At 39.3% G+C, this 13,692-nt stretch overlaps 1 protein-coding gene across 1 annotated transcript in view; it reads left to right on the top strand.

The window, feature by feature from the left end:
- The window catches only part of plxna3 (plexin A3), a 176,787-nt gene extending 163,405 nt beyond the window's left edge, over positions 1-13,382 (top strand). The window contains exons 25-32 of the mRNA XM_026928009.3: positions 2,625-2,784; positions 3,628-3,731; positions 3,837-3,933; positions 4,494-4,684; positions 5,807-5,976; positions 6,214-6,426; positions 7,622-7,772; positions 9,494-13,382. Of these exons, the coding sequence (XP_026783810.3) occupies positions 2,625-2,784; positions 3,628-3,731; positions 3,837-3,933; positions 4,494-4,684; positions 5,807-5,976; positions 6,214-6,426; positions 7,622-7,772; positions 9,494-9,589 (1,182 nt within the window). The 3' untranslated portion in view covers positions 9,590-13,382. The remainder of the gene's footprint in view (positions 1-2,624; positions 2,785-3,627; positions 3,732-3,836; positions 3,934-4,493; positions 4,685-5,806; positions 5,977-6,213; positions 6,427-7,621; positions 7,773-9,493) is intronic.
- The last annotated feature ends 310 nt before the right edge of the window (positions 13,383-13,692 follow it).

Below are 13,692 nucleotides of genomic sequence, written 5' to 3'. Positions count from 1 at the left end.
CGAAACCTTCAACATCTTTTCAAGAGATTCTGTTTGATGTAGAGAGAGAGAGAGAGAGAAAGAAAGAGAAGTCTAGTCTTCTCGGTTAAAGCTGTGGGAGATCAGTAACCGCTCAATGCCAGTCTATTCAGCGTGGATCAGCTTAGTGGAATCAATAGGCAGTGAAGTCATGCAGATGTCTTAGCACTTAGGCCTAAACATGTGCTCCTCAGGGAGGTGTCTGTAAAGGTCAAGGTCCATAGAATGGCTGATCTCATATGAGTGAACAACTGCATATGGAGTCATGTTTATCAGGATAAATATAGGATCGTTATACTGATCTGGGATCAGATTTTTTTACCACTAAAATAGTATTAGTTCAAACTACGCAAATATAATTTGATGATATTATGAACTGTTGATATTTCCATCAAATCAAATCTGTGTGCTATCATGTCACTGAACATAAGAATAAGAACAAGAATAATGGCTAAACAGCAATCATAGGGGTCCAAGCACCATATGAATTGTTTTCCCCGTTTGGCCAATTTCCCTTTAATTTATTGTTTTCTTAACACCTTCTTAAGTCTAAAAATTATGCATTATGTTCATGTATGAACCAAAATTTTAATGATGTTCATTCATTCTGAAGGGGTTTATTGGGTCAAGAAGCTGGTGGCCATGTTCGTTTATTGTTTCATTTTATTTTTCAGGAAATGGTAAATTTTGTGAGCTAGAGAAAGCGTACCAAATTTCTATTTTTCACAACAAATACTTAAGGAAATATGACTTTTTTAATGCGCCCTTTTGCCGACAATTTGCACAAAATGCAGGCTATGACTTAGTGCATAGTTTTGATATTATAAGGTAATGGTCGTTTAGTCAATGCGGGCGTCACCCTAACATGTTATTAACATATGGTAGCTATACAATTTGTCTGTTTAATATTCTTCAGTCCTTTGGTGCTTGGACCCCTAATAGTAGAAGAAGTGTAGTAGTAGTAGTAAGAATAATAGCACTTTACATATAAACGATTAGAAGAGGCACACTGGGGAGGAAGCAGAGGAGAGCTAGGACTGTTATAACCTTTTGCTAATGATCAGTAAGTGACCGAAGCTGCAGACGCTGAGAGCAAATCGCAAGTGCCAACTGCATTGCTCTAATGACCCGATTAGCACTACACCCAGGCCTTCATATGAATTTACATACACCGGCAGCATTGTGTGAACACCCTCACTATGTAAATATATCAAGGCGCTTGGCAATCGTGATCAGCAGCAACATCCTTAATGGAATTTGGCCTGAGGTACAGCAGACAAGGGAGAGGGAGGGAGAGGTAATATAGCAGTGTGTGAAATGTAATGTAGGTGGCATTTTATTCCTCTTATACCAGTTCCTCTTATGCCAGTGCACACATTTTTTTCTATTTATTGATGAAAGAGATTATCCATTTATAGTTACATTTAATGTCGTGGAATGTTCATGAAATATGTTAGTTCCTGTTATTGTTTGTTATAGCAGCTATGAACAGTCGTTCCCTCACCAGCTTCTTATTTTTCTCTCTTTTGAAGCCAATAAGACAAAACACTGCAGCTTGTTATGTTACCAAGAAACTGAACAGCCCTCAATCCTGAAGACTTTCCCGTAACAGAAAAACTTACGTTACATCTTTACCTCTTACTGTTACAAAGCGCTGACACTGGAGACTCTAACCTGACGTTTAGATGTGCACAGGGGCATTGTCATGCTGGAGCAGGTTTGGGTCTCTTAGTGCAAGTGAAGGGAAATTGTAATGCTACAGCGTACAAAGTCATCCTGTACGACTGTGTGCTTCCAACTTTGTGGCAACGGTTTGCACATGGTGTACATGTGGGTGTGATGGTCAGGTGTCCAAAAATGTTTAGCCATATAGTGTACATTAGTTAGTACATTAATACTAGTGTGTGCATTAGGTTTAAAGCAGGGGTTACTTAGCAGAAAGATCTGCACTTGAAGGTTGCAAGCCACTCTTGGGGTCTTGAAAAATCCTCCTCTGCTCATCTTTATGCTTGGACTGGACTTTACCTCACTTGTAAGTCACCTTGAACAAAGCCACCTGCCAGATAGATCATGATGAAGAAAGAAAGGTGTTTTATTTTATCATAACTTCCATTAACTGCCTGACTTGTTTGGTTTCCATATCCCCATTTCACCTACAACATGTGAACACCACATTCTCATTTGTAACTCATGCTCTTTTCTATTTTTTTTTTTTTTCTAATCAATTTGTGAATGTTTTCTAAAAGCCTTCGAATGTGCTGTGCCTTGAACACTATGTGCCTGCAGACTGAGTATTCAGCAGCAGCATTGCAGTTAATGTTTATACCGACATGTTGATCAATCACCCTGAAATAGAGTGTGGATTGATCGGTGTGGGCCAGGATAAATCAGTCTCACAATCTGTAGAGTCGTTCACCTTTGGAAATGCAGGCTGTCGGGCAGACATCTTTATTTAGACCTGAGCATGTGCGTGCATCTTTTGTGATGGTGATTAGGAGAGGTGCATTTGACTCACTTCTTTAGTTTTACCATGCTTTCTTTACTATTTATTGTTGCACTCTAGCTAACAAATTCTATCTTTCCATTGTTGTCTTTCTGTCCTCCAGACTTTGATGTGTATTCCTCCAGAGGGAGATGCAGGTACGGAGGTCCCAGTGAAAGTGCTGAACTGTGACACAGTGACTCAGGTGAAAGACAAGCTGTTGGATGCAGTGTATAAAGGGATCCCGTACTCACAGAGACCACAGGCCGATGACATGGACCTCGGTATGAGCACGTCGCATCTCCCACAGCTACTTAATTCATATAAACATGCAGTATTTAAAATCTTTAGCAGTGGTCTCCATTATAAGTAGCTTATACCAGGGCTTCTTATACTTTATGCAGTCAGTGGAGAGAAACTCCACTGCCTCCTTAATGACTGTAGCACATAATTATTTTATGATTGTATCCAACTGTTCAAATTTTAACATTCCATGTGCGCATATATATATATACATACATACATATGTGTATGTATGTATATATAAATATACATATATATATATATATATATATATATATATATATATATATATATATATATATATATAGTTTTGGGTTTTTTTGGGGTTTAAATGTTGATCTGGTCAAATCACAGCTCTTAATCTTTGCTCCTAACATTATGTCGTAATGTTGGAATGTAGCCATGGCAACAAGAATAAATAACAGTTTAAGCCTGTATTTACTCTTTGCTATGACCGTAGCTATAAGTTTAATTGTGCAGAAAGGAATTATTAATAGGCCACAGTGCACGGAAATGTTGTTAACTGAAAGCGACAAGAGCAAAGCAAAATACCACCTGCTGAGATGTAACCATGACAACAATCATGTAATGGTAGCTTAATGATTTGTGGAAGTATGGAAGTAGAAGGGTAACATTTTGTTTGCTATTTTCATATCATTCAGTTAGGATTATGCAAAACTTATCTAAGCCTCAGTTTTTTAATCTTACAAGCTTGAGAACGGAAGGGTCTCGATGTCACTTTCGAACATAAGGACACTTTGTTTGGCTGTTATTGCCTACTTGTACAAGGATATTAATTCTATGACTCTCATTTGTTTCATTAGAATGGAGACAGGGCCGACTCACCAGAATCATCCTTCAAGACGAAGACGTCACCACGAAGATTGAGAGTGACTGGAAGAGACTGAACACACTGGCGCATTACCAGGTTGGACAACTTTGAGTCTCCGACAAACATGTGACAGATACAGATGTCTCTTGTGTTAGTTACTGACTCTCGTCTGGTTTTTTTTCCCCTCCCTTTTCTGCGCAGGTGACAGATGGCTCAGTGGTGGCTCTGGTTCAGAAGCAAGTGTCTGCGTACAACATCGCCAACTCATTCACATTTACGCGCTCACTCAGTCGATACGGTACTATTTCTCTCCTCTTCTCTCATCAACTTCCAGTGTGACAGATCCTTGTCTTCTTCTCCTTTTACCCATCATATGCTGTCTTGGCAAGAAATTGTCTCTTTTCACTGATCCAGCTCCAACTCTATTGATTTAAATTCTTAGAAAAACAGCACAGTTCGTCTCAGATCAGTGTGACAAGGTCGATTCATTCTTCTTAAAGTCCTGCTCAGTGCCCTGTTACTGTTTTTATCACTGTTCAGTTTTGTTCCCTCAGTCCCAGAAAGGCAGTTATTGAGCCAAAAAGAGGCACAAAGACCTGATATTATCACTTGAAAATGGCTGCTGATAGCTGAACTAAAGCACCTGTTGGACAGAAACTGTTAAACCTCTTTACAATAAGAAAGATTGTTCGGTGTTGAATAATTTAGTTTCTTTGGAACATTTCGTTTCTGTAGACATTTTAATACTCGGTATGAAAAATCACTGCTGCTCTTTTCTTCACTAAAGGTACATTGTGTACCAGGAATGATCCTCCATTATCTGACATTGTGTGGGTTTTGTGTGCTATTCCGTTACAGAGAGCCTGCTCAGGACTTCGAGCAGTCCAGACAGCCTGCGCTCTCGAGCACCAATGATCACCCCTGACCAGGAGACTGGCACCAAACTGTGGCACCTGGTGAAAAACCATGAGCACGCAGACCAGCGTGAAGGGGACCGCAGCAGCAAGATGGTGTCCGAGATTTACCTCACACGCCTTCTGGCCACGAAGGTATTCACACACACACTTCAAATCAGGAACTGCTGTCCCCTGGAACTGTGAAATGTATCTTATATGCTTCCACTGTATTTTATCTACACTCTTTGGTCATTTTATCAGGTAAACTTACCATATAGGCCAATTTATAGGTATATAATTACTGACTCATCCATAAATACGTACATAGATAATGCGTAACAGACAACAAGGCTTCTATCCATCCAGTTAACTATATAGAACTCCAGATGTGTTAACACGAGTTCGTCATGAATGGGAGAGACGTCTCTGTGTGTTTACAAAGAAATGGCAATCATGTAGAGAATGTTTTGTAAATAAAGTTACAAAAGGGACACCCTATACTGTACATCCATCATTTATGCATCCATAGATGCATCCTTTCTTGTATGCATCCATCTATCCAACCATCCCTCTCTCTATCCATAGCTTTATCCATCCATTCATGCATCTCCCATCCATTCAATCATTCATTCATCCAGCTATCAAACCATCCAATTGCCTATCAAACCTTTAATTTATTCATTCAAACCAACAATCCATATCTCTGTCCATCCAACCAACCAACCAACCATCAGTTCTCATCTTCAACCATCCATCCAAATCTCCATCCATTCTCCCATATCCATCCATCTATTCAGTATGTATCTATCCATCTGTCTTTCCATCCATTCATCAATCAATCGAGACCACTACTGGCTCTCACTCTCTCACAATAGCATGTTTTAGCAAACTCACTCCCAGTCAAGCATTCTGGCGCATGAAGCTGGCTAACTGAGTTGCTTGTATATAATCTTGGCTTGATTTATTCCTGAGCAATGATAAAGCTAATCACAAATCAGACTTAAAATTAAGAGGACATAAAGGTTTAGACTTGTGTGCACTGAGAAGCAGTATTTATGGTATATAGGCTGTATTCAGTGCGTGATGCTGAACTAAGCTGCATTATTTGTGAATAATGTGTCTTCCTCAAGGCACTCAGCAGGCGTAACTGAGAAGCTGCACTGAGAGCAATGATAACAGGACTCCTCATAATGCCTGATACACTGATCCAAGATAGTGTGCATGTTGAGTGGAGCATAAAATTCTAACTGTATGCTGTATTTGCTGCATGGTCAGGGCACACTGCAGAAGTTTGTGGATGATTTGTTCGAGACTGTGTTCAGTACGGCTCACCGCGGCAGCGCCCTCCCTCTGGCCATCAAGTACATGTTCGACTTTCTGGATGAGCAGGCGGACAAGAGACAGATCAGTGACCCAGATGTGCGTCACACCTGGAAGAGCAACTGGTGAGTCACCGCACACATACACACACACATGCTTCCAATCCTGTCCCATCTCACTTCCTGTTACATGCAGCGGTTTTGAGGCAACGACTGACATGGATATATTTATGGTATTTTTAAAGCACATGCTATGCAAGTGTTATTAGTTATTAAATGAAAGAATGTGACCATCTGCCAAGTAGTCACTTTCTTTACTTGATGATTTTTCTCTTGTCTTTTCATTCTCTCTGTCTCTTCCAGCTTGCCTTTACGGTTCTGGGTGAACGTGATCAAGAATCCACAGTTTGTGTTCGATATCCATAAGAGCAGTATCACGGACGCATGTTTGTCAGTGGTGGCTCAGACCTTCATGGACTCATGCTCAACATCGGAACACCGTCTAGGCAAAGACTCACCGTCCAATAAGCTGCTTTATGCTAAAGACATCCCCAATTACAAGAGCTGGGTGGAGAGGTAGGAGACTCACTGTGATCATGGTCCAGACCATTGGATCATGGTCCAAATGCTCTGCTTCATCAACAATGTTTTGCTTTGTTTGAATTTTTGTTTGTAACTTTTCTTAGCCATCAGCAGGAAGAGTGAAATTTACCTGAGCTGGAACTATGAGGAGATTATTGCTAACAAGTAAAGAAAGCTCATAGCCAATTTAGCCACTACTATCATTTGTAATTCTCTGACGTCCTTTTGGCCGTTTTAATAGATAACCATATCGTACAATGTCCAACAAACAAGTCTGTGTTAGATGATGAACATCTTGTCAAATCAGTATGTGATGATGCTAAACTGGTGAATAGAAGTTTTGCTTATTTGTTAGCTGCAAGTCCTGGTGGAAAAAACTTAAGACACCAAACATATTATGGAATATGTTTAGAGTAAATTGGACTACAATTTACACTGTGTAAATTAAATTGGCTAAAATGTTACTTTTAGTACATTTTGAGGGAATGAATGCTAGCAGTAGCCAGGAGCTATGTGGTTTTTTTTTTTCTGCCTTTAACAAAAGTTTTTGGAAATGTTTATATTTACTTTATATTCTTGCCTAAGCTATCTTTCTGCAAAGTTCATGTTGGGTAACTATCCTGTTTAACAAATGCATAAAGATGTCTAAAACCTTGATAGCTAAATATGATTCATTCCACAATGAATGCCAGGCTTTGATCAATTTGCTGCATAGCTACATGCCATAGCAAAATGGACATAAGTACAATCAGTTCAGTTTGTAATCAGATACTGGCTGTCAAAATGTCAAGCCATCCTGAACCACAGTTGTTTTGGAGTATTTAAAGATTTTAAAATGCTAGAACTTTACTTGTGCTTAAGATGCATGAAAAAGAGAAACTTGCTATAGTTCAGCAAAGCCTGTAGGTTTCAGAACATGTTTTAGAAGAAAATGTCAAAATGGTTTTTGCAGGCCACCACATACATTCTGTGATTACCAAACATACCACTGCTTATTGTTATGGAATGAACATTGTTCCTTCGTAAACACCCTCACAATCAGCAGGGGCAATGAGGTTGTGTTTGATTTTGGCATGCTGGCAAATTCACATTGATTGCTGGGAATAAGCAGAACATTGATCGTGTGTGTGTGTGCGTGTATGTGTTTGTGTGTGTGTGTGTGTGTGTTTGTGGTTGTTTTTTTTTCCAGGTACTACAGAGACATCAGCAAGATGCCGAGTATCAGCGATCAAGACATGGACGCCTATCTGGTGGAACAGTCCCGTCTCCATGGCAGCGAGTTCAACACACTGAGCGCGCTCAATGAGCTCTATTTTTACATCAACAAGTACAAAGAGGAGGTGGGTTCAGCTCACAGTGTTCCCACAGGATCCATTCACACCCATTTCACACTGATCCCAGACCTGCTTTATTCCATTTCACTGTTAACAGGTCTAATTCTCGCAGAAATTTTGGATGTTTATTTTCCTCTATGTGATTATAGACGATTATACTGTATCAACTTTTATTCCTTTATAACAGACAGATTGAGTCATGTGATCAGTGTATGAGAAAGCTTGGTTAGATATGTTAGACTTATGTGATATACTTATGTCTGTTTTCTGTTAGCTTTAGCTGTCCATCCATGCATGCATTCATCCATCCATCTAACTAGCCATCCATTTATTGAATCATCCATCTAGTCATCTCTCAAGTAGTCCATCCATCAATTCCTCAAATAGTTCATTCATCTTCTATATATCCATCCCTCAAATAGTTAGTCCATCCCTACATCAATCCATCCCTCAATGTATTAGTCCATCTATCCCTAAGATACTCAAATAGTTAGTCCATTCATCCCTCAGATATGTAGTCCATCCATCCATCCATCCCTTAAATAGTCAGAACATCCATTCATCCCACAAATACTTAGTCCATCCGTCCACCCTCAAATAGTCAGGACATCCATCCAATCCTTAAATAGACAGAACCTCCATCCATCCCTCAAATACTTAGTCCTTCCAGCCATCCGTCAACTAGTCAGGACATCCATCCATCCCTCAAATATTTAGTCCATCCATCCATCCCTCAAATATTTAGTCCATCCAACCATCCATCCATCCCTCAAATAGTCAGAACGTCTATCCATCCATCCATCCATCCATCCATCAATCCATCAATCAATCCCTCAAATAGTTAGTCCATCCATCCATCTTGATGTCCAACTATATCTACCTTTCCAGTTTACAAATTTCGGTATGTCTAGCTGTCTATCCATTCAAATTGATGAATCTTTTATGATCATAATTGCACAGTTGTGTTTGTGTATATCTGCCAGCTTAACATAGGAAAGTCTGGTCAGCACAGCGGATCTTCTTCTTAACTGCTCTCATAGACTTTTTAAATCAGAAATGGGGTAAATGCTAGTTTTTCTGTAGAAGAACACTTTTATGCACATCAGGGCAGCTGGGCCAAGGCTCTGTATCCTGTAAGGCTTGTGTATACTATGGAATTAATAGCCTATTATTTAAGTTTATTCATGGTACATGCATTCATCTATCCATCCACTTATCTGTGCATCCAACCAACATCCATCCATTTATCGATCTCTCCATCTATTAAAGATCGAGTTGATTCATAATTAATTGTAGATCATTTAAATAACAGAAACCAATGTTCATATAAAACAGTTATTTATTCATAAACCAATTGAACACTCAGCAAAATCATCAATATCATTTAGGTCAATTTTGAGGGATTTTTTTAAAAGGTAAATTATGGGCAGAGAGAAGAAAATCCATATTGGCCAAGCAGAGTTAAGTTTTATATATTCGTCCAGATTGCTTAAGAAAGTTGGTTACGAAAAAATCCATGAAATGCAAATTCCATTTCAGTAATATTGGGTCCATTTTGATGTGCATGTCTTATGAGATCATGCTTCATATTCATCCTGAGTTCCATTCAGCCTTTTCAAACGGTCCGTGACAAGAAAGCTGACTACAGAATATTGAATTAGAACATGTGTGTGTGCGCGTGTGTGTCTATCAGCTAATGGCTTCTCTTTCGCTCTCTCATCATGCAGATCTTGACGGCACTGGACAGAGACGGGTACTGCCGCAAACACAAACTGAGACACAAACTGGAACAAGCCATTAACCTGATGTCTGGCAGCAGCTGATGGAGCAGGAGGAGAGGAAGAGAAGAGGACAGAAGAGGAGGGAGGGAGGGAGGGGATGAGGAGGGATGGGGGTTGGCTGGAAGGCTCTGAGGAACTGACCGGCACTGAAACGTCCATAACTTGTGATGGGAAGAGGAGAGACTAAACACACTGGACAATCAACACTCAAGCAACCGCAGCACACGGACGCCCAATATTTCACTATTTCTCTGGACCAGAACCTGCACAGCCAAATGCCACCACTCTCTTCTCCATATTCTCTCTCTCTGTCTCACTATCTGTTATTCTCATCTTTCCTCTATTCTCCCTTTGGGTTCTGTCTTTGTTTCTCCCTCTTTATCTCTCTCTCTCTCCCTCTTCCTTTCACTCTCTCATGCAAAGGCAAACTGCCAAAAAAAAAAAGAAAAAAGAAACTTTTGGAATCGGACAACTGTGGATCACTAAGATACATTCCAATAAGAAAAGGCGACACGTGCCGTTACCGTGGAAGCCGTGCTGAATTGTAAAGCCAGTGCCATGAAGGGGGAATTAAGAAGCCGAAAGTAAAATGATGCAATTTAAAACAGTGACATTTGTAAGCTCTGAGAGAGGCCCAGTGGTCCGAAAGAATCTCCGAAAATTCAATGACAGGTCTCAGTTGTAAAAATGTGAGAAAAGTGGGCATGGAATACAGGAACCACATCCTCGTCTCAAACAAAATTGCCATAGACCAACAAAAAGCGCCTTTTCTCTCGTTATTTTCCTCGTCTCTCGTGAATCTGGGGCCAAACGGACCTGAGCAGTGTGAATCAGTGTCCTTCAGAGCTTGCCTTTCTGTTACGTCTGGACTTATCCCTGAACCCCGACTAGAACATGGCCTCAAGCTGGCCGTTTCTGCCCTAATGGGGTTTTTTCCCTTAATATTGTAACCCCTACCCCATACACCATACCCCTTCCCCCACCCAAGCCTCCGTTCCTTAAATTTTTTTGTATTATACCACTGTGTTACTGTGAGGGTTGGAGTGTTTTAACTCAGATTTGTGGTCCTTCCCTGAAGGGAAAGGGTTTCGAGTGTTGTACTTTGATAACAGGCATCCTGACGTAATAGATCCATCCATCCAAGAGCAATAAGTCAAGATCAAACGGAAGCCATGAGTCGAAATTTCAGCGTCCCATTCCAAACCACGAAATTCCCATTGTGAGAACCTTTCTTTTTTTTCATTCTGTGTCACTATTTCTGAAAATCGAAGTTATATTGTGTAACCGTACACCAAGCACAACAAGGGAAAACTGTCACACTGATTATCTCTGATTGTTTTATCAGTTTATTGATTTAAAAGGCATTTGACATTTGAGATTCAGCTGTAGGTAATTGTGAGTCTCGGATATTTATCCCTGCTGTTCTTTCAGAGCTCCTCAGTTTGCCTCTTTGAAACTTATCGCTAATCCAAACGTTGCGCGTCAATTCTGTCTGTATTCTGCAAACGACATGGCCTTAAATCATCCGTCCTCTTTAATTTTCCGCGACACTAGTGTCTCAAGGGAAACACAAGGTACTCTGGGAAGAAGTTGTAACAAAGACGCAGCAAATTGGAAAATAGTACCAGCTTTTTGTTTTCTTGCTACATGATTCTGAGTTCTGCCCTTTTTAATGGAGTATTTATTGTGCTTTCTAATTTATTGTGTTATTTATTATTCTCCAACGCAAGAATGTACGATACGCTATTTGATGTACAGTATTAGTGATTGAGCATATCGTTTCCTCCATTTTGCCAACGCTTGAGACTTTCCGTACATGAACAATTTCTTAAAGTAGTCCATGAGGATATATGCAGCTGTGTGAAATTTTCATATTTTCATTATAATGTGTACATTTTGAAGGTCAAGAGAGGTCAAAGTAATCCAAGCAGACTAGGAGGAGGGGACGAAACACAAACGAAACAAAGCAGAAGTCAGGTGGGATTTGGAGTGTAGGAAGTTGTCCTTGGAAGTAGCCAGGCTTATTAATTATGCTTTCAGTTGGACTATAAATGCACAAGGACATTTGGGTAATAAATCCAAAATGTATGTGCTTCAATAGCCTTTAGCAGAAATGAAATCCTCAAAAATTTGCATAAATTATTGAGATTTCCTCTTTCCATTTGGCTGAATCCTCAGATGCTTTAAAGTTTATGAATCCTGCATATCATAGCTGCTCATCAGTTGTTGTTAATTCCCTACAAATTTATTGATTTTTACGTAATGCTGGTGCTTCATTACACAAAACACCAGTAACTGATCGAAACGTACTTGAATGTATTTCAGTCCAGTCTTATTTCCAGCTCATGTTGAAAGAAGTTTGGAGTTTAAAAAGTCGTTAAAAATGGCCAACATTTTCATAAAATTGGGTTAGCATGATTCCGAATCTCTTTAAAACTTCACTTTGTCGGGTGAGGTGTTTGTACCAGAATTTGGGGCTCATTAGCATTTAAAAAGCAGACGCTATGATAATTAAGTCATATCCTTTTGAACATTTGTTGTTTTTTCGTGGGGCGGAAGGAAGAGGAGGAGAGGAGGAGAAATCGGGGCTGGCTCGTGTGGAATCTGGGTCTGTTGCAACAGGAGACGCAACGACTTGCATGCTCGAGTGACAAAGGTGCCAGGTCAGCAGAGAAACCACTCAGTAAGATTAAAACCAATCATAAATCTACACCAAAAAATGAAATATATAGAAATAAATATATCTATATATCAAGACCAGTTTGATTGACCACATCTCAAGGTTTACATCCGAATTCCTGAACTGTGAGTAAAAGCCAAACGTACTGTCGGGAAGGGCCTCCTTCTCCGCATACGCACTGCCTGTAAGACTAACGGCCATCAGGGCGATTGATTTTCTGTTTGTTTCTCTTTTTTTTGTCTTAATAGAGAGTTTCTCGTTAAGTACTCCTCTAGCCATACGATCCGACGTCGTCTCTTTAGTTTTTGCAGCACAGCCGTTCTAACATGCTTCAAGTGTGTAAAGTGAAAAAAGCGCATACTATTAAAAGCACCTGTACTCGTGAGGAAGAGAGGAGTGAGTAAGGGGGGAAAAAATTGTGTTTTTCTGTAGAATTGCTAGAAGAAAAATGTCTGTTTTTTGATCCATAACTACATTTCAGTCAGTGTTCTAGTTATAAAAGACGTTAAAAAAAAAAAACACATTTTGTCTCAGATGACTTGATTCTAATTTATTTGTCGTTTTTTTGTCTGTTTCTCCCAAATGTTATAATCAATTATATGGTTGAGACTTGTTTACAGTTTCTAAAGATAAAAGGAGTTTATTAACATTAACAATGTGTATGGAGAGGAAGTAGCTTTGTGTCTGACTGGCTGATTGACTGAGGAATGAATGACTGCTTTGCCTAGTCCTTAATTCTATATAAATATATAAATATATTTTGTATAATTATTGGTTCCAAATGGTTTCTTTTAAATTATTATTTTTTAGTTCCGTCATTGTTTTGTAATTTTCGTCTTTTAAATTTTTTTTTAAGTCAGTTCACAGGAATTGTAGGAATGAGTCTGTTCAAACGCTGGCTGCAATGAAGTGTTTTGTATATATTTGCACTTTTTTTTACTCGACGCGCAACGGTTTTTGAAAGATCGGACTCTTGACGACATTCAAATGACAAGCATGGTGTTCTTTTATTTTCTGTTTTGCTAATTAAAAGATATGTGGATGATGCTGTATATTTCTTGAATGTTTCTTTGTATATGTTGTCATCTGCAAGGACTATTTTCTCTCAACAGATTGATGTTTTCATTCAAATAAAGACAAGTGGCTCAGTGAAAACCCGGTGCAGATCAGACGTGAGATCAGATAAAATAACGTGTGGGTCCCAGATGTGTGTCTGTTAAAGTGCAATCACAGCATGCTTGATGTAAATGTCTTAATGCTTAGGGTTTTTTTTTCATAAGCCATCTTAGTGGTCAAGTCACAGGAAGACATGATGCGTAACGTTTTACATTAAGCTTCCTTAACTAACATTACTGACTGCAGTATTTAACATTAACAAACAAAAAACTGCAGCATTAATAAACTGTAACTAATTTTATCAAAGTAAGTTAGCACACGTAATAGCAAAATCCATCTGCATAATATC

Source organism: Pangasianodon hypophthalmus, chromosome 8 (assembly GCF_027358585.1).
Source record: "Pangasianodon hypophthalmus isolate fPanHyp1 chromosome 8, fPanHyp1.pri, whole genome shotgun sequence".
Classification (NCBI taxonomy): Eukaryota; Metazoa; Chordata; class Actinopteri; order Siluriformes; family Pangasiidae; genus Pangasianodon; species Pangasianodon hypophthalmus.
Note: the sequence above shows the minus strand (reverse complement) of the source record. Positions and strands in the feature narration are given on the sequence as shown.